The sequence below is a fragment of the Oryzias latipes genome, chromosome 16 (genome assembly GCF_053564925.1).
Source record: "Oryzias latipes strain Hd-rR chromosome 16, Olatipes_Hd-rR_3.1".
NCBI lineage: Eukaryota > Metazoa > Chordata > Actinopteri > Beloniformes > Adrianichthyidae > Oryzias > Oryzias latipes.
Window position 1 is genome coordinate 31,430,477 of NC_136252.1, and position 27,219 is coordinate 31,457,695.

The window sequence follows — 27,219 nt, forward strand, 5'->3', positions numbered from 1 at the left end:
GAGGCATGGCAACTCAGGAGGGACATGAAGTGGAATTTTCCCGACTCAAAGTATGCAGTGAAGGTTAGAGCCTCACGTTAACATGGGTTATATCAGTCCAACTCTGATGTCCAGCTCACAGAGGGAGGGAGGGAGGGAGGGAGGGAGAGTGACAGTGGCAGATTCTGGCAGCTGGTTGAACTGGTCTGACAAGGGTGGAAAGAAAGAAAAAAGGCGGGCGGGAGGCGGCATGGAGAGCTGACAGAAGGCAGTGCCGCGTCTGGAATTAGGAAGTGAGATAAAAGAAGAAAGACGAGGCAGACGGGGAGAGAGGAGCTCGTTCCACGTCTGCCTCGTCTTTGTGGGGAGGACAACAGCAACTGCACAAATTCCCAACTGGATTTCATGCCGGATCATCTCTGAGGACCACAGCTGGGGTTTATCCAGCTCAGCAGGTCAGTGGTTTCACTTAATGTAAAGAGAAAACTAGCCAGCCCTCAATTTATACGAACTTTAGACATTTTGCAGATATCTGCTTTTAAAATGTCCCATTGGAGCTTTGCGTTTAAAACAGTGTGGCTCAGCAGGTAAAGGCTTACTCTCCCAAACAAGAGCAGACTGAATCTGTTCCTTCAGTTTGCTGAAGCCTCACCGTTCCAGTTTCATACCATTCTTGCATGGACTAATCCAAAATGTGCTCTTTCCACAGCTGGAGTTGGTCAAACTGTAGCTGCCTCCACCTCTAGCCCCCACCATGAATGAGGGCAGAGAGGCAGGCGGACCTCCGGGGGGAAACGACCCTCCGCTGGCTCCCAATGTCAAGCCCAAGCCCAACCAGAATGTAAAGAACACCAAAGAGGAACACAGGAGTAAGAAAAAGACGGTAAAAGTGAAGAGATCGAGGAGTACGGACTCCCAGAGGGGGGAGAGAGGGAGGAGGAGGGAGCGGGAAAGGGAGAGGGGGTCGCGTGGAAGAAGTGAAGACACCCAGAGACGAGAGAGGAGGAGGAAGCCCCCAGAGAATGATGTGGAGGACACCGAGTGCAGCATCTGCTTCTGTTCCTACGATAATATCTTCAAAACCCCCAAGGTGCTGGCTTGTGGCCACACCTTCTGCCTGGAGTGCCTCGCTCGCATCAACGTGACCTCCGCCGAGCTCAAGAACCTGCCCTGTCCCGTGTGCCGGGAAGTGACCGAGCTGCGGCACGGCCGGGACTTGCCCCGCCTGGACAACAACCAGGAGATCATCCAGAAGCTGCCCTCGCAGATGCAGAGGGCGCGCTCTATCCGTTTCCAGCGCAGCAAGGGAAAGCTGATGCTGAAGCACCCCTCCTCCAGCAAGCCCAAGGCCCTCTCCATCCCCACCAAGAATCCCAAACCCCCCACCACCAGCAACGGGCTGAGTGAGGCGGAGCAAGGAGCGGCGCCATCCGGGGTGCTGAACGTGGGCAGACCCCCCAACAGGACGGCGGTTCGCCTGCGCAGGGTGTTCCGCTCAGACCAGTGCTTCTACGCCGTGGTGGCCGTCATCATCACCATCACAGTGGTGATCGTGCTGGTGATCATCCTGGCCTTTATTTTGTCCTCCAATACCGCCCGTGGCCCACCCCCGACACCGGGGAACCAGTCCATCTCACATGAAGACCACCCTTAAAACAGCGGCTGAAACCAGGGTCCCCACACAGAAGAGGAGCAATGAAGGAACGCTGTTAGAAACTCAACGACTCAGTGTGACGGGAAAATATGAAAACAAGGTGCAATCTGAAGAAATGAAGGAAAACGAGGACAGCAGCATTTTTGTGGATGAACAAACAGGAAAAGACTGTTTTTATTCCAGCATCACTGAAAAGGACAACTGAAGATTAACAAGCTCAAAGTGCACATAACTCAGGGACAAAACGTTTGAGGATCACATCAGATGGATCCAAACTCAGGGTTTCCTTCTAAATGTTTATATCTTATACTTCTTCTCCATATATGTTTGTAAATAACTAAGTATTATAGTGTATATCCCATCAAATTTACCAAATAAAGCCATTTTTATGACAAAAATCCAGGATTTGGTCCCTAACCATTTGGATTTCAAAGTCAAACTTCTCTTGGGTTTAAATAAATTCAGAATTGCTTCTTGATGACTTAACGGAGGTAAGTGACGAATGTTAACCTTGAGTCACATGTGGCTCAGGCTGACGAGCCTGTTCCACTGTTAGCTCTGATGCAGGCCGGGTGATCCGTGTCAACAACAGCCTGCGGGAATGTCAGCCTCATAACCCAAGATCAGAGTTCTCTGAGCCGCCTTACATTCACCCAAAATGAAAACGTGAGTCGAGCTAACCTTCCAACTCCCATGGAAGCTGGAAAAAACAGACGGTACTAGCTTTAGGTGAGGGTTTTACCTAAAAGACTTTCAACCGTTTTTTTTTCCTGCTTTGATCCACTTATTTTTGTCCCTGCTGTGATTTTGCCTTTCATTGTTGATCTACAAAACCTTTAGAACGAAACAACACGACCAATTCACCTCCATCTATTTAACTATTTGAATTACACATTGTCATTTTTGTTTCTTTTTAACATTTTTTAACAAAGGCAGAATCTTTGAAATCCAATGTGTGATTGGAGCAACAAATATTTTGTGGCATTAGTGTGTCTTTTTTTTAGCTGCAAGTTGACGTGTTTTGACTTCACTGTTTTCTGATGCTCTTCCAACAAAGATATTTCATCAGTTGAACGTTTGTGAATCGATTTTCTGATAGTTTCTTACAACGTGGACGTTGGCTGTCTTTACAAGTCCTTGAGACTATCCTTAAATTTAGTGTCGACCTCTTTAAACTCAGAGAAAAGCCTCTTAGGAAACTCAAACACAGTTCTTTTGGTTCTCAGACTTGGTCATCTTTCCTACAATTTCAAAGTCTTTGTTCAGGATGATGGTGTGATTTCTGCTGGTATCTCTGGGATTTAAAGCCTGACATTTGTAGAAATACATTTAAATTAGAATAATTGGTCTTTGAACAGCAGCTTGTGGTTAATGCTGTCTTTGTATTCGTTTTTGAGAAAAAACATGAAAATCAGCTCATTTAACTAGGAAAAGTCATGTAAAAGCTGAGGGTTAACCTTGTTCATCGAGTGGATTTATCAGAGGCGGACTGAGTGTTTGGGGGGCCCAAGGCGGACAATAACATGGGGTCCCTTTGAAGAGGTTTGATCTTTTTTTTTTTTTTTATCCTTACCTAAAGTGTAAAATGTCCATTGAACAACTTCTTCACTAGTCCAACTTTGGACAGCATTAATGTCAGGAATCCAAATGTTTTGATAAGCATCTAAAAAGTGAAATCACTTTCATTTTTTCCAAGAAAAATTATGAATTTATTGAATGTGCTGATTTGATACCCAGTCACTTTCTAGTTAGATAAAATAAGGGTCTTCTGTCTTTCGTTTGTCAGGTTTTTATAAAGACGACTCTGATTGTTAGTGTGGTTTTTTTCTCATGATGGAGGACGTATATAAAGACATTCCTTTATTCAAACTGTTGTGAATCCGGAGCAGACAAAAATATGCTATTTGAAAAAAACTTGTAGATGTGACATAGTACCTACATCAGTCACAAGCTCCCTGCTCTGCTCCTTTCCGATGCATCCACCTGCAGACGACTAGATCCATGTACGTCTTTATTTTCCTCATCCACCTGGACCAAAACTGTACGTCTGGAAAGCTCCAATATTGCTCGCCATTTTTGTTGCACTGTAATGCTTGGAGTAGCCTAGTGGGAGAATGTGTAACAATGGATGATGGGAAACGAGGACGGGGCTTACTCTGCACCAACGATCCCGTTCGCAACTTGCCGTAGATGTGATTTTCTAATGAACTACTGCCGCTCTGGAGAAACTATGTTCTAAAAAATTGCATAATCATTATTAAAAGACCACTGGGAACGCTTTGACATCAAAAGATAATTTGGAGTGGAACTTGAAATAATAATGGGCATGGAAATTATTGTAGACATTTATATTGAGTGTTCAGCAAGAGATAACCAGTGTTGGGGGGGGGGGGGGGGGTCCAGGCGTTCAGAACTTGTCTAGTGGCAAAGTCCACCCCTGAATTTCTCCACTTTTTCCAAGAACTTCTTCACACAGAGAAGGCTGCTGAAAGAAGAGCAGTTGGATGAAAGCATGTGAGAGGTTGGACCATGAGGGATGTTGGAGGTGTGGAAACTAGTCCCAGATTTAATCCAGGTCTCTGAAAGCTGACATGGATCAATTTGAACGGTAAAGGGATTTTTTTTTTAAGTTTGTGTGTAGTGGTGGGGGTCAAAACATCAAAAGTGAGGGGTATACTGCGGTTAAACGATGGATGGGTGTTCATTTTTGTAATGACTGTGTGTGACTCTCACTCTTAGGTGTTGCAGCTTCTTGCACCATCTTTTCAGGACACACCCTCCACCCCCCTCCCCCCCTTCTGTGATGACAGAAGCAGGGGGTGGTGGACCCCCGCCGCCCTGCGCTCGTCCTGTCCCAACAGAAGTCAACTTGTGCAGGCCTCATTATGTGACTCCTTGTGAAGCAGGACCCCTCCCGAAGAACGAGAACCGTGAACCCCCGTCGCCATGGCCTCCACTCCGTCCGCCTCGGCCCTGTCCGCGGTGCTCCGCTGTCGGGGGAAGATCTGGACCAGGAATCCGTCGGCCAAGCGGCCTGCCCCGGCGGCGTACGGCCTCGGACTAGCCGGCGCTGCGCTGCGCGAGCCCTCGGCCGAGCGCGGCGGTTCGATCTCCGCGGCCGCGCGCGGCGGTTCGAGCTCCGCGGCCGCGCGGAGGCTGCTCCCGCCGGGGGAGCGGGGAGGGCTGCTGTCTGTGGCGTGCAGATGGGTCACGCGGGATACTTTTACGCAAGATTCCGAGAAAATGAATAAGTTACTCTCGCCAAAACTTTCTTCAGGGAGCGCGCGCGCTGCTGCCCCTCGTGGGCAACAACATTCTCACGTGCGTAAAACGACTTCTCACCTGCCTGGAAGAGAAAGGTGCTCAAAACTAACCAGCGTGTTACCGCTCGAGCTGGTGACCTACGTCCCACGCAGGGTCCTGAAGGTCACCGTGACGTCACCGTGGAGCATGGGCTCAACTTCGCCTGGCTGGAAGAAACTGCGGAGCGCGTGTGTGACTCTGACAGCCCTGCTGGTTTCCAGACTTTCGGGTTTGTGCGCGTGGAGCCGCGCTCATCACCCGCAGGTGAGAATAATTCTGCAAGTAAATCTTTGTTTCAGGCGGCTGACCTGAACTCACCTGTTTGTCTTCTTCCATCCAGGTGGAAGGACAAACTCAGCCTCCAGCCCCCCAAGACAGACCCGACTGAGCCCCGCCGTCGACATTTGACTATTATTAGACTCTTCATTTTACAACACCTGTGCTGGTGCTGCAGCCACCCGATGCATTTGAGCTTTTCTTCTTCTTTTTAAGGTTAAACGGAATGCCCCCCACCCCCACCCCATTCCAAACCAAGTAAAACATCAAACAAGGTTTAATTCCAAAACTGTGGGTCTCTTTTGTTTCATTCTGCACTTAAATCAATCATTCTTGCTGGCTCATAGTCGCAGTGATGTTTGGAATAGTACATCATCTGGTTTTCCAGTTTCATGCACCATTTATCAAATCTGCTCCGAACATGAGAGCCAACCGCAAAACTGAATCTGTTCTGTTGCAGACCCACTCCAATGAAAATCCGACTTTGTAACATGTTCTTGTTGCATTTTGTAACGGTATAGGACATATATAAGGACGTCCTTCTCCCTGTGAAGTGTTTTACAAAGTGCTGGACAGGAAATCCTCTTTCAAGAGCTAGATCCCTTCCTCCAGCTCCTCTAGGGGGACCCAGAGACCTTCCCAGACCAGCTGAGGGATGTAGTCTCCCCAGCTAGTCTTGGGGGTCTCAGCCCAGTGGGACATGCCTGGAACACTTCCCCAGAGAGGCATCTGTGCTATATTTCTCTAACTGCCACTTAAATGAGGTGGAGGGGTTTTAGGGCTCATGTGATCCCAGGAGCTACGACAGGAATGTCTGAACTTTTTCAAAAGTGGGACAGATTTAGTGGGGTGAAAATGTGTGAGGGCCAATTCAGCCTGCTTTCTTTGGACTCTGATACCATTAAATGCAAATAAACTATTTAGGGATTTATTTACCATATTTATTGTACAAATGGGTACTTTTTATTTCTTCACATAGAGAAGAGTAAATCGATGAATACATTTTTACCAAAAATATTGTGAAATTCTGACTTGAAAAACTGGAAGTAAAATAAACAAAAAGTCTGTCTAGAATTGTTTTTTGTAAATGTTAATAGCTCATATGAAATGTTACATAATGCTCATGGTCAACTTCTAAGTTTAAAGCATGTGGGCAGGAAAGTAACACAAAAAGATCTCCTATTTTGATCTCAGAAACAAATAAGTTTGTCTTGTTTGGGCCATAAGGTCAAGTAACCACAGATAGCTGCTGCATTTACAACGGCTTATAAGATAATTTAGTCAAGAAAGATATGATATTGTAGCTCTCATAAAGTTCTGGAGGCTGGCATATTATTGATTTCATGATAGGAGCCTGGAAACAAGTAGAAATTTGAATGTGGGCCACATTTGGCCTGGATGAGCCAGGTGTCTGGCGCCTGTGAGCTCGTGAGGAACGTTTTAATCAGTACTTTAACACACAACAAGTGGACACATTGATTTAAGTATAGTTATTGACACAAGTAGGGAGAGTTTGACAACATGCCAGATAAGTTGGCTCTCTCCTGAGTCAGCTAGGCTTTGTTGAAAAATGATCTTTTGGTCTTTCTTAAATCAGTTTCTTAAGAGACCTTTTTGTTTTTAGTCTTTTTTTCTGCTTAACCATCTTAATTTTAGGGAAACTGTATTTAATGAAAGACCTTCTCTGCGGTTTCAGCCGGATTTCCTCATTCCCAGAAATCCCCTTTGCAGAAAATGGCCTTATTTATTTTTAAAGATTAACAAATTTGTCTCTGAGGGAAAAAAACAAACACAAGTAACATGATGGCAAAGTTAATTTTTGTCAGAACCACAGCTTTGCATAACAAATAATATTTGTTTTATTGATCATGGATTCATTTTTGCTTTCCAGTTTATTACTTCTTGGGTGGCTTTTATCACATCGCCTCACTTGGTTTAGTTTTTCCCACCCCTGAAACCTACTGATGCAAAAAACAAACAAAAAAATGGGTGCAGTTGTGAAATAACATTGTCACATAAGAGGATTCAGCTGGGCTGTCACTGTTTTCAGGCTTCAAACCTGCAAACCACTTCAGCTGGAAACAGGAGCAGAATTTCAAGCACATAGGAGAACAGATTGTCAGCATTCGGCCTATCCACTGTGCAACACTCTGGAACTGTGGGACGCAGTCAAAATATAAAGTGGTGATCAGTGATCTTCATCGTGGAACAATGTGGTCCTTAAGTACAGACTGAAGCCCAACTTATTCCCAACTGTGCCTGTTATGTGAGTGTATAGTAAAGTAGTTTTCTTTCTTTGTGCTTCTATATATTCTATTTTGCTTCCATTCTGACATCCTTCCTTTCTCCACCATACTCACCGCTTTTGACCTTTATGTTCAGTCATTGATCCTGACCGAGTCAAATGTCCTTGGAGCATTTAATAGGCAGTCCTGATAAGGCCTGTCCAAACATTTCAAAAACAAAAGGGGGGGGTCCTCTGCAGATCAGAGTTCAGCTTGGAAACGTATGATAACTCCTCTCACTCCTCACTTGCTTTGTATGATTTTATGAAATGGTTGTTTAGGAAGTTTAAATCGAATCAGCTTTTTATTGGCATATTTAGTATTTGCTTGCAAATTTAAAACTAAATTTAGCAGTGAATAAAAAAAATCTCTTAGGCTAGATATTTTTATATTTACATAATCTATGTAATCAAACTATCAAGCAAACAAACATGCAATGAAAGTAAAAATAAAATAAACCAAGAGTTAAATTATTTCTCTAAAGCTTTAGCTTTATTAGTTCAAATAAAGAAATATGACAAAATTGGAAAAGATTGTGAGTAATTATTCTACCTGACTTTATTCAGTCAATATTTTCTTTGGTTTCAGAAGATGGCGGTAACAGAAGAAAATACAATTAAAAAATTTCATATGCAACCTTAAGGCACAGGTTTACGGAGTAAAGCTGTGGTTTTCACTTATTTAGTCCCACCGGTTAAAACACAAATTTTAAGCAGGAAATAAATTCATTTAGGCCTACAGCAGCATAATCGTATATATATAAAAAAAAACTTTTCAGTGTTGTGTCTAAAAGGATTCATAAATTGCAGATATTTGGTTTACTCTCAATTTCTAAAGGTAGCAAATATTGTTCATTTTGATTTTTTTTTCATTTTTATTGTAAATATTCAAACGTTCATTAACATATCAAACAAGCAAACATCAATACCAGAATGATATTAAAAACGAAATACCAAATAAAACGCACTAGAAAAATATTTTAAAAAATCCTTAAATTACAGATCCACAATATTAGGGTTAGGGTCTGAAGAGAAATTCACAGATTCAATATAGTTATTAATTTTAATTAATAGAAGACTGAATATGGTTTTTTAGATGAAAATTTGCATTTGTAAATATGAATTTTTGTTACTGTTATAAAAAGATTTATTATATAAAAAGCATTTTGTGAGAACAGTTGACACAGTCAAATCAAACAATATTAAAGTTTTCAAGAATGTAATTTGTATTTTATTGCGTAAATGTGTCATTTCTTCGTGGCGGCGGTGAAGGCGGGACTTCCGCTTTTGCCTCAAACCAGGAAGTTGTCGTGTTACTTTCCCCTCGTCCTCCCCCCCTCCTCCTCCTGGGTCGGCGCTGCGAGAACCAGCGGGTCTCCAGAAGCGTCAAGTTGCTCCAGTCGACAGAAAACTGTCCGGAAGGCAGTTTGGCGGCGGTTCCTGCGCTCCTCTCGCCACCTGTCACTTCAACTTTTCCGGCTGTCATCGAAAGGAACGGCGCTGCGAGGAGGCAGCGGCCGCGCGCGCGCGCGCTGTCAGGGTAAGAGAGCTAATTTCAAGTCGCTCCTCCTGTAACAGCAGAGGGGGGGTGTTGCTATTTGTGGCTGTTTTTTGTGGCTGTTTTTATTCCAGTCTGGGTTACTCCCGGCTCGTCCCTGCCGCGCGGCAGCCACAGGTGATCACGGATCGATCAGGGATCCAGTTGGATGAATCATCATTAAGGCTGCTTCCTGCCTAAACAGTTTGCGTGAGTCCGATTGGCTGATGGCCGTTTTCCTGTTTTGTTCCCTTCTGTTAGATGAAGACAACCTGATGATCAACCGCAACTTCACATGAAGAAGATGAATCCTGACTTTTGCCTTCAGCCCTCACCGAGTAGTTCCTGCATTCTTCCCCTGCCCTCCCAGTGAGCCGGCCCGTATCTGTTGTCATGCATTTGGGATGATACAGGACACAGGCGGCCCCTCCCGTATCCCTTTCCTTTTGTGTGTAACCAGGACGCCTCTCTTCATTCTGTCCTCGTGATTACCCCTCCTTCCCTTCCTCTGACTTTGTGCCATGATCAGAAAAAAAGGCTCCCTCATTCTTTTCGGCGCGCTCCTGTTTGTCACCTGGAACGCCATCCTGGTGCTCCTGCTGTGGAGCAGACCCCCGTCGTCGAGCCAGCAGAGCGATGGGACGAGGGAAAAGGCAGAGGAGCCCACCGACGGTCTGATGAAAGATCTGTTTGGGATTTTGGACACCTTTGCAAATGAGCTGGATAAGCAGAGGAAGATCCTGCTGCAGATCCAGACTTATCAGTCGGTGTGGGTGCCGGCCAATAACGACAGAGCAAAGGTGGACGTCCCACGTCAGCCTGTCATTCCTATCCTGGTCATCGCCTGCAACCGGGTCACTGTGAAACGCTGCCTTGACAAACTCCTGCAGCTACGACCCTCAGCCGAGCTCTACCCAATCATTGTGAGTCAAGACTGTGGGCACGCCGAGACGGCGGCGGTGATCAGCTCTTACGGAGATCAGGTGACTCATCTGAAGCAGCCGGACCTGTCGGACATTGCTGTTCGGCAGGAGCACAAAAAGTTTCAGGGTTACTACAAGATCTCGAGGCATTACCACTGGGCCCTCAACCAGGTGTTCAAGACCCTCTCCCATACATCTGTGATTGTGGTGGAAGATGACCTGGAGGTAATTATCACTATTTTTCATCACATTTTTCTTTTTTTAGTTTATTTATTTATTTTTTGTATTGAAATACACGAATACTCCTGAGAACTGGTGTTGACTTCACTTGTTGACGGGATCATTTAAAGTGAAAGCTCATTATTTATCTCGCACTGTAGGTGGCGCCAGACTTCTTTGAGTATTTCCGGGCCTTGCTGCCACTTCTGCAGTCCGACCCCACCCTGTGGTGCGTATCAGCGTGGAATGACAATGGCAGGGGCGGCTTCGTAGATCCTGCTAAGACTGACCTGCTGTACAGGACAGATTTCTTTCCGGGTCTGGGCTGGATGCTCCTTAAAGAACTGTGGGAGGAGCTGGAGCCCAAGTGGCCCGCTGCTTTCTGGGATGACTGGATGCGTCAGCCAGAGCAGCGCCGTGACCGGGCCTGCGTGCGGCCAGAGATCTCTCGCACTCTGACCTTTGGCCGGCAGGGTGTGAGCTTGGGTCAGTTCTTTGACAAGTACCTGCGTGACATAAAGCTGAATACCGAGTTTGTGCCTTTCACCAAAATGGACTTAAACTACTTGAAGGAGGAGAAATACAAGGAAATCTTTCAGAAAGAAGTTTACAGCGCTCCTTTGGTTAAATACGAAGAAGTGAAACAGGGCCAACTGAAGGGATCTGGCCCTGTCCGCCTTGAATACTCGAGTAAGGACAGTTTCAAAATGCTGGCCAAAAACCTGGGAATCATGGATGACTTGAAGTCTGGAGTGCCAAGAGCAGGATACAGAGGAGTTGTGAGCTTCTTCTACAGAGGACGGAGGATCTACCTAGCCCCACCTCCTGGATGGACTCGGTATGATCCATCCTGAAGCTGATTATCCAGAAAAATGCCTTTCTCCTGAAGCCTTTTTGTTCTCTCTGTGTGCCAGCTGGGTCCCAGACCAAAGATGAAGATGTTTCTGTCCAGTTTCTCTGTCCTTCGCAGAAAAGAATGGATCACCCAGTCTGGTGTGAATTGCCAATACTACTCAGGTCTTTACTCTTCCAAAAGATTTCTTACAGCATCACACATGCTGTGTTTCACCAGAGATCTATTTTTATACGATGCTGATTGTGCAGATTAATTCATTGATGCATTTAATGCAGTATCCAAATTTGCCTTTTTTTGTTAACATTATTTGCAGCTTCTGTAAGTTTGCGACCAAATAAGGAAATGTAATCTGTGATTTGGGTATTTGTAGCATCTGTGATCACTGCAATGTAATCTGTCCGTTGACTCTCATCATTCTGGTCGATGAAAATCTGTTCTTCCTTCTTAAGTTTGATGTCAGTTTGTTTGACTCTGATGAAACCCCTGAGGGTTTGATTTATGCAAACCACTTCACCTGGGGTGTATATTTTTTGGAATAAAAACAAACTATGATCATGCAGAGCTATGATTCTTCTGGAGTCTGTTCTGGAGGCTGTTTCAGCTCTGGATCAGGCGAAAGGCGGGGTGATTTTTGTTGACTAAGGAAACAACTATTCGATTCCCAGGGGGTGCAATGAGCTTAATCTAGTGTGGGTCCGTGGGCAAGACCCTGTAGGCGACTGCCTAATTAAGTAGGCACAAGGGGCCCAAGTCTGAGTCCCCGTGTGCCGGTCCCCCGCACGGATAAAATGCTGGGTTGTGTCAGGAAGGGCATCTGGCGGAAAACTCTGCCGTACCACCTGTCAAAATTAGTGGAAGCTGATTTGCTGTGGCCATCCCTGAAGGTATATGCTGAAAGGTGAACAACAAACAAGGAAAAAAGCTTTGCACGCTGCTTTTGTAATTAAAACTCAACATTAAAATATATGGAATGTTTGAGGAAGTTCTTGCGGTAAAACCAGCCAAACCCCATTTCAACTATTTGACTAAGTACGACTGAAAAATGTAAATATCAATACTCTTATGACCATTTGCTTTGCCAACATTGAAAGCAACATTTTCAATGGTGCATCCAATACAGTACAGGCAAACTGAGCACAGAACGGGTTTCTTGTTCATGTTTTGAGCTCATCTGTGTTTTTAATGCAATTCATCCAGTTTTGGTCACACAAAAAGACATTTGCTTGTAAAGTTACACAGTCAAATGATAGGCTAGCAATTCATATTTAATCTAGACATTTCACCAATGTGGGGGTTTTTAACCAAACTCAAGAAATTTAGTTGAAAGATTCTTTTATTACTTTTTTTTCATGCATGTTTAAAATTATAATACAATCAATATGATGAAAACTTAAAAATGGTACTAGCTGCAAAATAAATATAACAGGAATACAAAACATGTTTGAAATGGAGCAGCTTCGATCCAATCCAACTTACTTAATTTATTTATTATTTATTTTTTTGTAATTATTTTTATTTTTATGATAACCCCCCCCCCCCCCCTTGCTTCTTGAAGCTTCATTTATTGATTTGATTGGCACTTCATAGCTACGGCAGCCGCAGTGGCTCAAACGCCGTTGGTGTGTTTACTTCATTCGTTACGATGATATGTTGGAAGCCGCAAGCTAGCTAGCCTAGCTGTAGTGATGAAGTACTAAATAAGAGATGGACGGAGGTCCGCGCTTCGCAGGGGGGTTTAATAATCAACCCCCGTCTAGAGTGGTCCTTTGGGCATCTGTGTTTTTAGCTTTTTCTTCTGTAAAGAAACATTTACCTTCTTAATAATGACACAGTTAGCCTGCTAGCGCGCTAAGCTAGGCTAACAGTAGCGGGTTTCGGTTCTATGGCCGATCCTCCCAATTTAACTCGCGTCACTGCAAACAGACATTTCTGACTTAGCGACGCTCTGTCGTTTTTGAGTGGACCGGATTTGTCTGCTCGGGGTTCGAGTCTTCTATTGCTTTGCGAAACCGTGTAGTCTGGAATGGAGCCAGGTGGATTACGAGAAAGCCCCGCCGGTTCGGGGGAGTCAGACATGGGGGACTGCTGGCGGGAGGTCACCCCCCGCGTGGATGAGGAGGGGAAGTCGGTGGAAACGGAGATGACAGCGGCAGAGATGGCACTTAGGGAGACTCAACAGGAAGGAGAGAAGCAGAGAAACGTCGTGGAGCATCTGAACAGCCCGCACGAAGAGGAGCTTGATCCACGGATCCAGGTGTGACTCCCACGGCCATACTGGCTCATTTAGTGGGTATTTAACAGTGAAGGGTTTTATCATCTGTGATTCCGTTTCATGTCAACATGAACAATAGTCATCTTTTCTGTCTAGTTAGTTCATTGATAACATTTCCCCATGACTCACTGCTTTTGTTGACACTGACTGTTGTGTTTTAATCCCCACAGCAAGAGTTAGAGCAGCTGAATGAAGCCAGTGCAGAAATCAACAGACTGGAGCTGCTGTTAGATGTAAGTGCAATTAAAAATCACTTTTGATCTTCACTGAAATATTAATCTTTTGGGGAAAATAACATCTATTCAAACTTCTAACCTGTTAGCTGAAAGACTCATACAGCTTGAATGTTAATAAAACATGAAGAAAGTGAGAACTGCTCATTTTGATTTCATTTTATATCCGTTCATCCAGGTTATGATTGATGTTTTGTTTCTGGTAAGATGGAAAATGACGTGGTTGCTTGCAGTCTGGCATCCATCGATTCCTTACTTCCTCTAGCTTGATATCCGATAAGCTGCCTCAGCAGAGCTGAATCCAGTCTCCTTCGTTTCATGCATTAATCATCCAGGACGCCAGATCCAGCTACCGGAAGATCCTGACGGAGTCTGCCAGGAAGCTGAACGCGCATAGCTCGCAGCTCGGGAGCTGCATCGACAAGGCCAGGCCTTATTATGAAGCTCGCCGCCTTGCTAAAGAGGTATTCCACAAGGAAAGACACAATCTGCGCGATGTAGAGGGATATGTTTTAATGCAACAGTAAGACTGATGTCACTGACATTTCATCAATCAGTAGGCCCACAGTTTGGCAGTGGAGTGGTGCCCTTGTCATAATGTTTCTCTGAGAGGTGTGGCTGCCTTTGTAGGCACAGCAGGAGACCCAGAAGGCAGCTCTGAGCTACGAGAGGGCCGTTTCCATGCACGCAGCTGCCAGGGAGATGGTGTACGTGGCTGAGCAGGGCCTGCTGGCTGATGGCACTAACACTCTGGATCCCACCTGGCAGGAGATGCTTAACCATGCCACTGCAAAGGTAATGGAGGAGACGAGGGACATTTGAAGAGAGCCCTGAGGAATGAGCTGCAGTTTGATCAAACATGTTGTAGGCAGATGGGATGGAAGATGGAAGATCATTTTTAGATCTATTGTAAAAGCATTCCCAGTAGTCTCTTAATTATGATTATGCCGTTTTTTGGCAAAACTAAAAGAAACGGTGTTGTTTTCTAGGACATAGTTTCTGCAGAGCAGCAGAAGTTAATTACTTTACTTTAATGTGGGCGGGGCTTTTGGTGGCAGGCTTATCTATTTGTTTACACTCTCCTCCACGAGCTTACAGCTCCTCACACTCCCATTAGGGGTGCAACAAAAATGGTGAGCAATCCTGGAGCTATCCAGCTGTACAGTTTTGAGGCAGATCCCGGCTCGGACGAGGAAAACAAAGATGTACATGGATCTATTTGACTCCAAGTGGATGCATCAGAACGGAGCAGGGACAACTACCAGCTTTTACAAATAACATCTATTGTCTGCTCCTAATTCAACATAATTTGAAGAAAGAAATACTCAAGCACAATTTTAAGATGCATTTTCTTAATGCATGTCCTCCATCATGCTACAAGAACACAATTTTCATTAGAGTGGGTCTTAAAGCACAATAAAAAAGTAACTTTTTTAATTTTGTATAACATTTGCATAAAACCAGTGTCAGCTGTTCCTCAGTGTAGATATGAAAAATATGTTTAAATGAAGAAAATAATATTTTTATGCAAGAAAGCTTCACCACGTTCATTTGGGATGTTTAATTTAATTTAATTTAGCTTCTGGTTTGTATCCCAAATGAAACGTCAAAACTGACTGGATCCTTTTCTTACTTCTGTTGTAAGAGAAAGTCTGGCTTTGAACTCAAGTGTTTGAATCCTGCTGAGAGGAAGAAGAGTAGCTTCATCTGTAATAATTTCCCACCAGTCTTATAGTTTTATGTAGAGGTAAAGCAATCTGATTTATTTGACACAGACTGAAGTTCAGAGTAGAGGTGGGAGGTTTCAGACCACAAAGACCGGCGTCCCCGTGTGTTTTCCTCACATCCTTGCTCGATTTCAGAAGATGCTAGTACGCTATGCTAGCCATCATCAACCACCCCTGGTTTAGATGCAGCACCACAGATGATGGAGACATGCTAGCATTGATGACCTGCAGCTTTTCATGAATGCGTGTTATTACTATGGTAACACTGGGGATGTTGTTACACAGTGATGGAGATTTTGGGATACATTTTTCCAGGTGCATTAACATTGTGTGAAAGCTGGAGTGGCAGAACAAAGTCGTTTATCAGTTTAGGAGTGATGTCTTGGACAGCGTGAAAGTGACTGAAGTCTTCGAAGGCTGAAAGATTACAGACTTTAATTGTGATTTCTAATGCTGTCTTTTCAGATCTGCATCTGCTCGGTGTGGTTTACTTAGTCCAGGGTCACTGTGTGTGTCAGAACAGCTCTGCTGGAATCAGTCTGAAACCAGTTTTATCCTGTTGATTTGTTCCAACCATTTGTTCTGAGAGCATATCTGCACATTCAAAGTCCATATCTTGAAATGGAATAAACTTTCATCTGTCCTGCAGGTGAACGAGGCTGAGGAGGAGCGCGTGCGCAGCGAGCGAGAGCACATGCGCGTCACACACGCCTGTCAGGAAGCCGAGGCTCGAGTCCAGATGCTGCAGAAGTCCCTGAAGAGACTCATCGTGAAGTCCAAACCTTACTTTGAGCTCAAGGCCCAGTTCAACCACATCCTGGAGGTAAAGCACACGCAGGTGCACGGCGTGCACGGCCTTTCCCAGCCACTGACGGTGCTCGCTGGCTGCTTTTGTGTCTGCAGGAGCACAAAACCAAAGTGCTGCAGCTGGAACAGCAAGTCTCCAAAGTGAAGAACCACTACTCAATCGCCCTGCGGAACTTGGAGCAGATCAGCGAGCAGATCCACGCTCAGAGGGGAACGGACCCGGCTGAGGGAGAGCTCTCCTCCCTGTGCGGTGGGCGGAGCCCCCCTGTGGGGGCTGAGGCAGACACCAGAGTGCAGGAGGAGGGTGGAGCCTGCAGTAGGGGAAACTCTATAAGCAAAGACAAACTGAATACAGCCCTTGATGCGGTGGATCAATACAAAGAGAAAACTGAGCCAGAGAGGGAGCGAGCCGGGTCGGACTCGCTGTCCGTCTTCAGCCTGCAGACCATCGCCTCTGACCTGGAGAAATATGATTCCGTGGAGCACCTGGGCGACCTCAGCGACGTGGGCAGCGTAACTGGGGATGAGGGAGAAAGAGACAAAGGGGTGGTGGTAAATAAAACAAACAGGCTGCCGGAAAGCTCCGTCAGGGACCGGCAGCTGCAGTTCTCCAAGCAGCACCACCGCAGCTTCAGCCTGTGAGCGCAGTGTCCAGGAGAGGCAGCCCACTGGACAAGCTGGAATGATGTTGATGTAAATAACACTAAAGGAAAACACTAGAGTTCTAACACTACTGAAGTCCTGAGTCCTCCTCCCCCCGCCCCCTAAGCATGAAGATGTCTGAGGGGGACATATTTATGAGGTTGCCATTTCTTACTTCTCAGGCTTTTTGGGGGAAGAGATTTGCTGAGACTGTGAAAAAACAAGCCGCTTCCACCTCTCCCTCTCCTCTGTCACATCAAGTCCAATCAGCCCCCCGCCCCAAGGTAGAGGGGAAGTCCCGGTCCTCTGGAGACGCACGGAGGTCCAGGAGAAATGACAAAACACTCCTGACGCCACAGAGCGAAGATGGGATTTATGGAACGCTCCTGGAGACTGTTTACACGCTTCAGCTGAGAAGCAGCACTCCTGAAACGAACAGAAACTCAGCCATGTTTGTATTTTATGCCATAACAATCAGACCTCCACATTTGTCTTATTTGTTGTGCTGCAGACGCCCTCTGTCTGTGTGTGATGAACCTCCCGTCGCACTCTGATGTGCGCCTTTCACAAAAACTTCCGCTTCAGCTGCGGGTTTCCGTTCTTTACAAAAGAAGCACTAAATCGACGATGAACTCAATAGTTCTTTATAGAACTTTTTCAAAGTCGAAAATGTCAACTAGTGAAGTTTTAACGATTTGGGAATGAGTACATCGAGCTGGAAGTTACTGACTTGTATGTGATGTGAACATTTGCTGTACAGATGTTGTTGATGTCTTAATCAGTCACAGACCCCCCCCCCCCCCCCCCCCCCCTCGCTCTGATGTCTCCTTAAGTCTCTGATGGGCGCTGTCATCCTCAATAAAACAGATCATGCCCCCTGTAGTGGTGTGTGTGTGTAAGAGCTGGATGTGAGGATTTGTGCAGGAAGATGATGCAGAGACTGGAGGGAGAGGCCTGCCTTCAATTATTCAGCAGATGCAGGAGGAGGAAGCAGATCGAGAAGACAGAGGACGACAATGAGCGGCTCTGCTTCCATCCCGTGGGCTCCAGAGGTAACAAAAGGCTGAACCATGTTAACACCAGCACAGATACACCCCCCCCCCCCCCCGTCTGCCTCCCTGGCGGGCTGTTATTATTCACAGCGGGATGAACGTGCAGCCGCTCCTCCACATTGGCGCTGCTGTTTGTGAGCGCAGAGGAGGGGAAGAAACGGCTGATAAATGCACGAGCGCGCCTGTTACGCACGGTGCGTCTCCATCATGACGTCGTGAATTAGCTCAAGATTGTAGAGAGGGGGGGTGAGAGGAGAAGGAGAGTGTGGTGAATCGTCGGCTCTGTGTGCTGTGCTCTAACTCCCCCTTTAAAAAAAAAGGATTTTTATTTTATTTTTGTTCCGTTCTTCTTTTTGACAAATGCAATACAGGGAAGGCGGGCGTGCTGCTTTTGTGCCATACCGTTCACGCGTGGAGCACCCCGCATATTTACTGTAAAGCCATATCGACAGAGCCATACAGCCGCCGCAAAGATGCAGATTTCTACCAAATAATCGGACTTTTCCTCGGAGGGTCCCTGCCGGAGGACTCGCCGCTGTCTGGGAGTAAGTAGTGCGCTGAAAACGGTGCTCGGTGTGGACAGATGTCATGTTTGCTCCTTCGGTTTGAATGCACCATCATGGCACCGTCCTGTGCGCGTTTGTGAGGGAGGGGGTTGACGGCGGCCGCCTCGGGCAGATGGCAGCGCCGCTCAGATTAACGCAGCTCGTTAAGATGCTCGGCCTTCCTCTGCAGGCCGCGCGGATCCCCCCCCCCCACCCCCGTCAACAAGCGGCCCCCACCGTGACCCCCATGCTCAGCCGTGCACGAAATGCACCACTGACACAGACACGAGGGGGAAAACCCGCGAATTAGGTCCGAACGAGTGTCCAGGAGGGGGGGGGCGCTACGGCCTGGGCCGCTGAGCGTCAAGGCGCTGTCCGCGGTGCTGAAAGCATCGCGCCTTTCATCCCTGCTTCCCACACAGAACAGCAGCTCCCAATCCTTGGAAACACGCAGAACTACGAAAATGAAGCTTCCAACGAAGCTCATTTAGTCTCCTGCAGACCTAAACCTCCCTGCCATCTGTCTTCCTTATCCCTGACTTTTGCTATCCCCCAACCCCCCCCCCCCCCCCCCCCCCCCACACACACACACACACAAACACACCAGCTTTAAACTAATACAACTGCAAAGTTCAGATGTTTGCGGAGGAACGGCTGACTGCAGAGCTACAGCAGGTCTTATGAATCTTTTCTGGCTGTCACGAGTGATGAATGGCATTCAGTGAAAGGAATCAGGGTGAATGTGGAGGCTGTCAGAAAACTTCAGCTCTGGGCTACATCAGCTGCAAAACCCCAGAAAGGCCCAAAGCATATAATGTTGACAGCCAGTCAGGCTGCAACCTGTGGTCTTCCAGAGCTAAAGGTGAAAAAATAAATCAAACGTTGCTTTTTTTTTTTTTTTAGTCTTTAGAAACTTTAAATTCTAATTATTCAAAATAGATAAAGCTTTTAGCATGCGGAAAAATGTAAATTTTTAAAAATTAAAAAATCAACCGTTTGCGATGGAACTTCACTTAAAATAACTAACACAATTACAAGTAAAACAGGTAGTTTTTCTGTGACTTTACTTTTCAACACGTTACACTTTGAAAAACAAACTGAATGGGAAAGACGTTTGTTGTAGGGAGCAGAGCCCCAATCCAAGATTATGCTATCACTAAACTTTACCAAGCTTTTTTTGATAAAACTGTAAGTTGCACTATATTAATAATGTATAATAAATCTTTTAAATCAAAGAACACTTGGGCAAAGTAGTGTTTCTCAGTCACCAATTTTACGTTAAGTTGTTGCCCTTACAAGATGAGTTTGCTCTGTAATGTTCATCATAGATTGCTGTGGGAGACGGAAGGTAAAAAAAATAACTCGGGGAAGTTAAATTTTAAAGAGTTCATTTGTATAATAATGAAGAAAAGAGCTGCAATGTTTTGGGGCTATTGTCGGGTAATCCTTTTCCACAGATTCTCTATTTGATTAAGGTACAGAGATTGGCTAGGTCACTCCAGAATTTTGAATAATAATAATAAAAAAAAATACTCCTTTGTTGCCATGGCGATGTGTTTCGGAACATTGTTGTGTTGGAAGATCCAGCCACGCTTCATCCTCAATGATGGAAGGAGGTTTTTGCCCAAAATGTCACTATACATGGCCCGATTCATCCTTTCCTAAAGATTGGTTGTACTGTCCCCTTTGCAGAAAATGCCCAAATCATGATGTTTCCAGCCCTATGCTTTACAGTGGATTCTTCTTCCTCCAAACACAGTGAGTGCTGTTTGCACCAAAGAGTTCATTTTAGCCTCATCTGATCACATGGTATTCTCTCAATCTTCTCTGGAGCATTAAATGCCCTCTGGAGAACTTTAGGCAGGCCTGGGCATGTTCTCCTTAAGCAGGGGGGCCTTTGGAGCACTACAGGATTTGAACCCATGACATGTGTCAATATAGAAGTCTTTGTTTTGTGGACCCAGCTCTCCACGTAGTTCTGTGCTCACCATTCTCAAGCATATTTGTATCCCGCCAGGTGAGGTCTTCCATGGAGGTCAATGTGGAGGGAGATTTTCTGTGATCTTGTATTTCTTTTATTCTCTATTAATTGCTCCAACAGGTGATCTTTGTTCATCAAGCCGCTTGCTTATTGTAGTTTGGTTCTTCCCAGTCTTGTTGTCAAATCTAGTCCCTAGTGTTCTTTGACAGCTCTTTGGTCTTGGTTATAGTGAACATGTTGGAGTCTGACTGTTTAAGGGTGTAGTCAGGGGATTTTAGAACAGATAACCAAACGGGTATTAACATCTTGAGGATAGGAGATCTTCTTAAGGACTAAGTAACAGGTCTGTGATGGACATAATTCGTGTTTTTGTGTAAGAGCTAAGTTGCACCAGTATACAAATAAATTCTTTAAAAAAAATACAATGTGAATTCCCCAAATCTCTTGTTACACACTGTCTTTTACACCTGAAGTGTACCAATAATGAACATTACAGACCTCTCTCATCTTTTTAAGTTCATTAACTAAATACTTTTTGCCCCACTGTACTTCACTGATGTTGGTTAAAATGTAAGATCAGGAGGAACAGTGAATAGGTTTAACTGTCCCGTCCCATGGTGCTTGTAATGAAGTCCTCAGCTTATAGCCTTGGTTGGAGGTACTCAAGTCTTTTTCCCACATATGTTCCTGTGATGACGGTGTTTTTAAGTCCATTCATTCATCTGGGAAAGCCCTTAACATCTGAAACTGTGCCATGTCTCTTGTTCATTTGATGTTGAATTAGCAAAGAGACTAAAGGCAAAGGTGGCAGGAAAGAAATAAACTAAATACATGCATTGACTTGCATTGACTGCCAAAATATTGGCAGTCAGACTGAGCAAACAGGATCGATGTTAAACAGGCACTGTGGGAAGCTTGTTAATTAACAAAACGTGTTTTACAGCATATCGTGGTCCTCATTACAACAGTGTATTTCACAGAGCTAATCACATATTCTCTTCCAGCAATATAAAACGGTCACCGTAGTAATCTATGTACCATGAAACATAACACACATCTTACATCAGCTTGTCACATCTTTCCATTGCTGTAATCAGTAATGGAGAACATTTCTTTGAGATTGTGTGTTCTTTTTTTACTGAATTGGTTTAAGAAAAGAAACTAAAAGAGTTTAAAGGGTCTATGTCATTCTGTTCTTAACCCTTTTATAGTAAACAATGTCCATGTATATGATAGTATATTATCTCTGGTATACAAAGGAAAGATTTTTTGAAATTAAATATTATTTATTTTCCTGAGCTAATTATTCTACCCGGAAGTAAGGCGACTCGATCTCTCCGTGTGGGTGCCACCTATTTTATGACGCCAACCTAGAGCCGGCGTCATCAACGTGTCTGCGTCTCGCCCACGAAAACAAACATCGCAACTTTTGCAAAGACGGATGTGCATATTGTACATATAAAAAGAAAGTGTTTTGCTGATCGGCAGAGACGGTGGGTGTTTGTGTTTGCCTGGGGGCGGAGCTAAAAGCGCAGACTCTTCCTGGAAGGGGCTGTTCTCACGAGCTTACTTTCAGCCCCGGACCTTATACAGAAAAAAACACATGCAGAAACAAGGCAGTTTTGCACCAAATTAACATGGGACATTGTGTGCTAACTTTAACTTTAGCATAATACACGTACTGTGCCACAAGTTAACATGCTATTGTTAATAATGGGAGGTAACTTTTGTTTCTATTGGAAAAAAAAAATCAACAGGTTGCACTGACCAAGAATTTGGATGCTAAACTAACATCATCGGAAGCACAAAAAACGGTACTGCCATCTTGTGGGGTCATTGCAGAGCCAGGAAAGCAGCACACAAGGATTGGGTCAATGGTCATGAGTCAATGGTCATGAGTCACTGCTTTGTTGAAAGTTTGGGCAGCCAGATTCTCATTGAGGCAGAATTGTGTGATTTACTGGAGTGAAAACTGTTATCTGTCTGTAGCTCCTTCCGAAATGTAATCTAATCTGCTGTTACATAAGGAAGGAGTAACTCTGTGCAGAGACACTGTAATTATGTTTAAAAATTTGAGGAAAACAGCTCAGATCCAGACGGCAACAGTAAAGCTTTTAAAGGCTGTGACAGATTGAAGGCTGCATAGGTTAGCTCTATCGCATAGAAGATTATTGAGCTTTCTTCCTTCTATCCAGCTAACGTCTTTTCCTGAGAGTTCAGCTGTTCTGCTGCAGGACAGAACCAGACCATATTTTACCTGATTTTCTAGACAGTTCACATTTAACCTATCTGCAGTCCAGAACCATCTGCTTAAAAAAACTCTGTGAAGCCTCATAAAGAGAAGAGTCAATTCCTTAAGAAGTGCAGCAAAGCACATCCTCACTAAAAAAATCTAGAGGTCTTACTAAAAGAGAAACAGACTTTAGGCTGACACTGTTGTTCATTTTCTTTTAATTTAAATTAGTAAAATAACAGAATAAAATTATTTTTTAATCAATTTAAAAAAAAAAAACCTTCCTGGAAACAGAGTTTTGTAGATCAGCTTGTATTGCTGAGTCATCAGGTTTAAATGACTACATAAATATCTCAGATTTGTGTGAGCAGAGGATCTGTTTGCTAGGAGGGACAGCTTAGTATGATGGGATGGAACCACAGATAGAAGCCCTGTAGACTGAGACAGTCCCTCCAAACCAGGGATGTCAAACTCCAGGCCCCAATCTCCTGCTGGTTTTCTACAAATCCTGCCTTATCTGCTGCTGATTACCTGGATCAGGTGTGTTTAGCTAATAAGGAGCTTCAATGGCAGGTTGGTTGGAAAACATGTTGCACACCAGCCCGTGAACTCTAAACTCTCTGGAGAGGTTCATCGTGCATCTCATCAATATGCCTTGTACATGGACTTGGTTTTCAGCTGTTGCACTCACTCTGTGCCAGATCGACCAGGTGGAACGCACGAGTATGTCCCCTCAGCTCCACAACACACCCTCAGAGTTACTTCAATGACAAAAACAAACATGAATAAGAAGAAGAGGTTCCATGAGAGATATGCTAACAGGGTGAGGGGGGAAGGAGACTGCCTGCATTTACTTGTCTTTGTTCTTTATAAGGAACGACCACAACAGAAAAATGGATGGAAGTCTACTCTCTGACCAAGCTCGTTCTATCAAAGAACTAGTCAGTTCTATTTTGTGGAGACGTCTCTGGTGATACAGTCAGAGATTCAGACTTATGCTAACACTAAGAACTGGTGATTGTGTCTTTCAGACCACACTATCTCCCAGGAGAGTTCACACAGATCACTGCCACTTTAGTGTCTGTCTCAGGACCTGGTTTGAACTGGAAAAGGCTGTCAATCAAGCAGGAGGAAACTGTCTTTCTTTTGGGTGTTTTTAACCTAGGCCTGCATAATAAATCGCAAATTTATTGTCATCGTTATATCAAAGTTTGCATATCGTAAAGGACAGTGAAAAAAGCGATAATTGGTTACCTTAAATATGCTAAAACAATCTTATGGCAGCTTGAAGTACTTAAAAAATCAAATAAATCCCTTTTAGGATGCTCGCCTCCTGTGTAGACGAGGTCTTAGATTTGACTTTGGTATTCGATGGGTTTTACTCGGCGGACCTGTTGCACATGGAAAAACTTTGCTGACAGATCAACCAGTCAACCTTCAGCAGAAGCATGCAAGCACAGGTTTGCAATACAGAAAATGACCCAATTTTGGTGAAAAGGGAAAACCACTGATGTCATTTTTCCTCACAAACCCTTCTCCTCCTCTTTCTTCTCCACAACCATTCTGCTCTAAAGTCTTTCTCTCTCCTCTCTTTCAGATCCAGAAATGGGGCGGCTATTGTTTCTGATTATTCTCTGCACTCTTCCATCTTCAGTTGTGCCCATACATAATTCATCAGCGGGAGGTAAGTTGTGTGAGTGAATGTGCAGAAATGTGTTTGCCTGTTTACTATCTGCATTCATGGAGAGGAGCAGCTCTGCAGAGTTTAAGTGACCTGCATGAAACACAGTAATTTGTGCAGCGAGGATGGCTCCTGTCAAATGGATAATGCTTCCCATTGATGTATCAGCATCTGTCATCATCTTTTTCTCCTTTTTTCTCAGGCTGCGCCATCATCCGACCTCCGAGGGACGGCGGGATCCGCTACCGAGGCCTGACGCAGGAGCAGGTACAGGTTTACTGCATGGATCATCAGGCAAACATGGGAAAAACAGGCTGTCATGTCTTTATCTCTTCAAAGTAAAACATTCTCCAGATTTAGGGTCTGATCTTTGGTGCACAGACACAGTGACCAATTTCCACAATTCCAAGCAGCATGTCAGAGACTTCGCTCCTATTAGTCAGAGGCGCGATGGTGATCTGCGTCATTGACCTGCATAAAGCTGCTTGTGGTCAAATGTGTGCGCAACACACACGTTTTTAAACACACAAATTCACACTGCTGCTCGTACACTCTGAGCACAAGTTGAAAAATTTTTGGATCCAAATTTGTCTTTTCTGTAAATTGGGATTTAAACTAAAATCCATTTTTCATTACTTTTTTTGCTGAATGTTCTAGATCAATAATCAATGAGGTGAATATGGGATTTTTGTGTAGTGCAGCTGTGAGCACCAACCGCCTCTGCTGCATTCAATAAAACATCAATGCGAACTGACTGTAACTTCAGAGGCTCTTCAAAGGCTCCAGCACAGTGAGAGATGAGGGGAGGCTTGTGTTCTGCGGGTGGGAAGACGTGACTGACTGAGGTGGGGGGGATTGACACAGTGTGTGAGGCTCTGCAGGTCAGGCTGCACCTCCAGGAGTGAATGTGACAAATCTGTTTGTTTGGTCTGAAGGACCATAGCTGTTTCTGATGCTCCAAAGATTCAATCTGGCTTAGAGGAGAGCTGATCTGGGCATCTGCAGCAGAGCATGAGAACAACTGTCATTCTTGATACGACAAGATGAAAAAAAAGAAAATTTATTTCAAAAGTCCAGTTTCTTGTAAATAGTTCTGAGTCTCTTTCATTCAAGAAAAAAATAATAGACATGACTAAAGGTTAAAAATAATAATAATAATGATATATATCTACCACGCATACTTCAAAACATGGCCGGCAGAACGGAAACCAAACCTGCAATCAGAGGTCAACCGCTCTATTTCTGCCTTGACCGCTCCACTATTTACTCCTGCTTGTTTTTCTGGTTGTGGTCCTTTCTTGCACCCTTTTCCTTCTTTGTCAGCTGCAAACTGTCATCGGTCTGGAAGGTCCAGAGTCACGATGGTCCAGTACATCGCTCCGCATGAAAAGGGCTCTGGAAAATTTGACTCCATTTGTTAATTTTGTGAAAGTAACTCAAAGTCATCTCAGAGTTCTGGAAAATGACAATGCTGACTCTGTAATCCTGTAGGAGGATGAGTCTCTTTTGAATAACAGCAACTTGTAATTTACTGTATTTAATCAAAAAGTATCTTTCAGTACGGTGGGCCTGAAGTGCAAATCACATGAATAAATCACTCAATGCAAAAACATATTAAAGATCACAACAACAATTCAAAACTAAAAATAATAATACTCATAACAATAATAAAACATTACATTTTATAAATCAAAATAAAATGTCAAAAAACGAAACTCAAAATAAAAAAATCTTAATAAGGAAGCATCTCGGAAACAAAAGTAATTTTCAGAAATCAAAATGAAATGTTACAAAAATTTAACCAAACCATAAACTCGAAACATGATTATGGGACGTCACTGATTATATTTTCATTTCTGGAAATAATGATTTCTGTATAACTAAATATGTTTTTTTGGGGATGTTTTGCTTTCTGGAATATTTTTTTCTTTTTCCTAAATGTAATTTAAATTTTTCTTAGTTGTCATTGTGATCTGTAATACGTTTTCGCGTTGAGTGATTTGTTGATGAGGTTGACACTTCAGGGCCACCGTACCTCACAGTTCTAAACACTGATGAACAGTGTTGTACAATCTACTCACAAGCTGTGATGCGGTACAGATGACTTGTTCCTGATATTTCAAAGTAATCTGTTACCCTACATTGTTACTGTCTCGGGTTTGTAATATGTTACATGCCTTATTTTACTCTGAAGTAACTTTGATCATAATACCTGTAGAACTGGTACAGAATAAAAAGGGACACATGTGAATTCACGTTTTACTTTGAAAGGTCTATTTTTAGCCACAGCATATGAGGACAGACAGCTGGTGCTGTGAAAATGGATTTAGACACAAGAATTCAAAACTAAAACTAAAGTGTTTGGCTCAATGAATCCTAACAAGAAACGTGACCTAATAATTTAAGTTAAAAAAAAACGACTGACCTGAAATAGAGTATTGGTTTGATTTTTCAAAAGTTTTTTATCCATTAAATTGTTCAACATGACCGTAAACAAACACATTATGAGTGAAATGATACGGTAAAGTGATTAGTAATGTTTTACAGTTACTACAGCAAAAAGTAACATGTTACTGCCAGAAGATTACTTCTGTAATGATTTACTTCAAACACTGCAGGCAACCTCAACAAAGCTGGGACTCTGAGCAAATGCCAAACTCTGGATGTTGGATGACAAACGGCAGCCATAAACTCAGACTGCAGCACAGATGTGTTACAGCTGTGAGGGAAGGAGGGGCACTGCTTCATTTTTTTAGCCCTCTAAAGTTTCCTGTTTCAACACAAAGGCATCTCCAATAGACCAATGAACCAAACTCACACACACACACACACACACACAGATGCTCCATGATGACCTAAGGATGTTTTTGATTTGATTTGATTTGAAATGGTTTATTTCAAGCAATCAAAGCAAGAATAATGCACAAAACAATACAATCAGCATTCATTCATTCATACGAAGAAGTATCAAACTTAGGATAAATAGACATTAAATCAAAGATTGCTTGAAAGGGA

The 27,219-nt window shown here is 44.0% G+C and overlaps 5 protein-coding genes across 5 annotated transcripts in view; all 5 read left to right on the forward strand.

Annotated features, from left to right (window-relative positions):
• The first annotated feature begins 272 nt into the window (after window positions 1-272).
• rnf183 (ring finger protein 183) lies at window positions 273-2,031 on the forward strand. Its single transcript, XM_004078488.5, has 2 exons — window positions 273-434; window positions 689-2,031. Exon 2 carries the CDS (start codon window positions 734-736, stop codon window positions 1,631-1,633), a length of 900 nt encoding a protein of 299 aa, XP_004078536.1. The 5' UTR covers window positions 273-434; window positions 689-733; the 3' UTR covers window positions 1,634-2,031.
• Window positions 2,032-4,094: 2,063 nt separating this feature from the next.
• On the forward strand, window positions 4,095-6,286 carry LOC111948915 (uncharacterized). Its single transcript, XM_023963909.2, has 3 exons — window positions 4,095-4,241; window positions 4,373-5,200; window positions 5,277-6,286. The coding sequence occupies exons 2-3, from the start codon at window positions 4,580-4,582 to the stop codon at window positions 5,322-5,324; spliced, it is 669 nt and encodes a 222-aa protein (XP_023819677.1). The 5' UTR covers window positions 4,095-4,241; window positions 4,373-4,579; the 3' UTR covers window positions 5,325-6,286.
• A 2,484-nt stretch (window positions 6,287-8,770) lies between these two features.
• Window positions 8,771-11,586, forward strand: mgat1a (alpha-1,3-mannosyl-glycoprotein 2-beta-N-acetylglucosaminyltransferase a). The gene is made up of 4 exons (XM_004078360.5): window positions 8,771-9,036; window positions 9,295-10,181; window positions 10,337-11,013; window positions 11,090-11,586. The coding sequence occupies exons 2-4, from the start codon at window positions 9,555-9,557 to the stop codon at window positions 11,109-11,111; spliced, it is 1,326 nt and encodes a 441-aa protein (XP_004078408.2). The 5' UTR covers window positions 8,771-9,036; window positions 9,295-9,554; the 3' UTR covers window positions 11,112-11,586.
• Window positions 11,587-12,619: 1,033 nt separating this feature from the next.
• Window positions 12,620-17,594, forward strand: sh3bp5la (SH3-binding domain protein 5-like, a). Its single transcript, XM_004078489.5, has 6 exons — window positions 12,620-13,285; window positions 13,474-13,536; window positions 13,872-14,000; window positions 14,167-14,331; window positions 15,913-16,086; window positions 16,167-17,594. The coding sequence occupies exons 1-6, from the start codon at window positions 13,055-13,057 to the stop codon at window positions 16,710-16,712; spliced, it is 1,308 nt and encodes a 435-aa protein (XP_004078537.1). The 5' UTR covers window positions 12,620-13,054; the 3' UTR covers window positions 16,713-17,594.
• Window positions 17,595-17,884: 290 nt separating this feature from the next.
• The window catches only part of gabbr1a (gamma-aminobutyric acid (GABA) B receptor, 1a), a 164,063-nt gene continuing 154,728 nt past the window's right edge, over window positions 17,885-27,219 (forward strand). Inside the window, exons 1-3 of the mRNA XM_078932560.1 lie at window positions 17,885-18,309; window positions 24,121-24,207; window positions 24,407-24,471. Of these exons, the coding sequence (XP_078788686.1) occupies window positions 24,129-24,207; window positions 24,407-24,471 (144 nt within the window). The 5' untranslated portion in view covers window positions 17,885-18,309; window positions 24,121-24,128. The remainder of the gene's footprint in view (window positions 18,310-24,120; window positions 24,208-24,406; window positions 24,472-27,219) is intronic.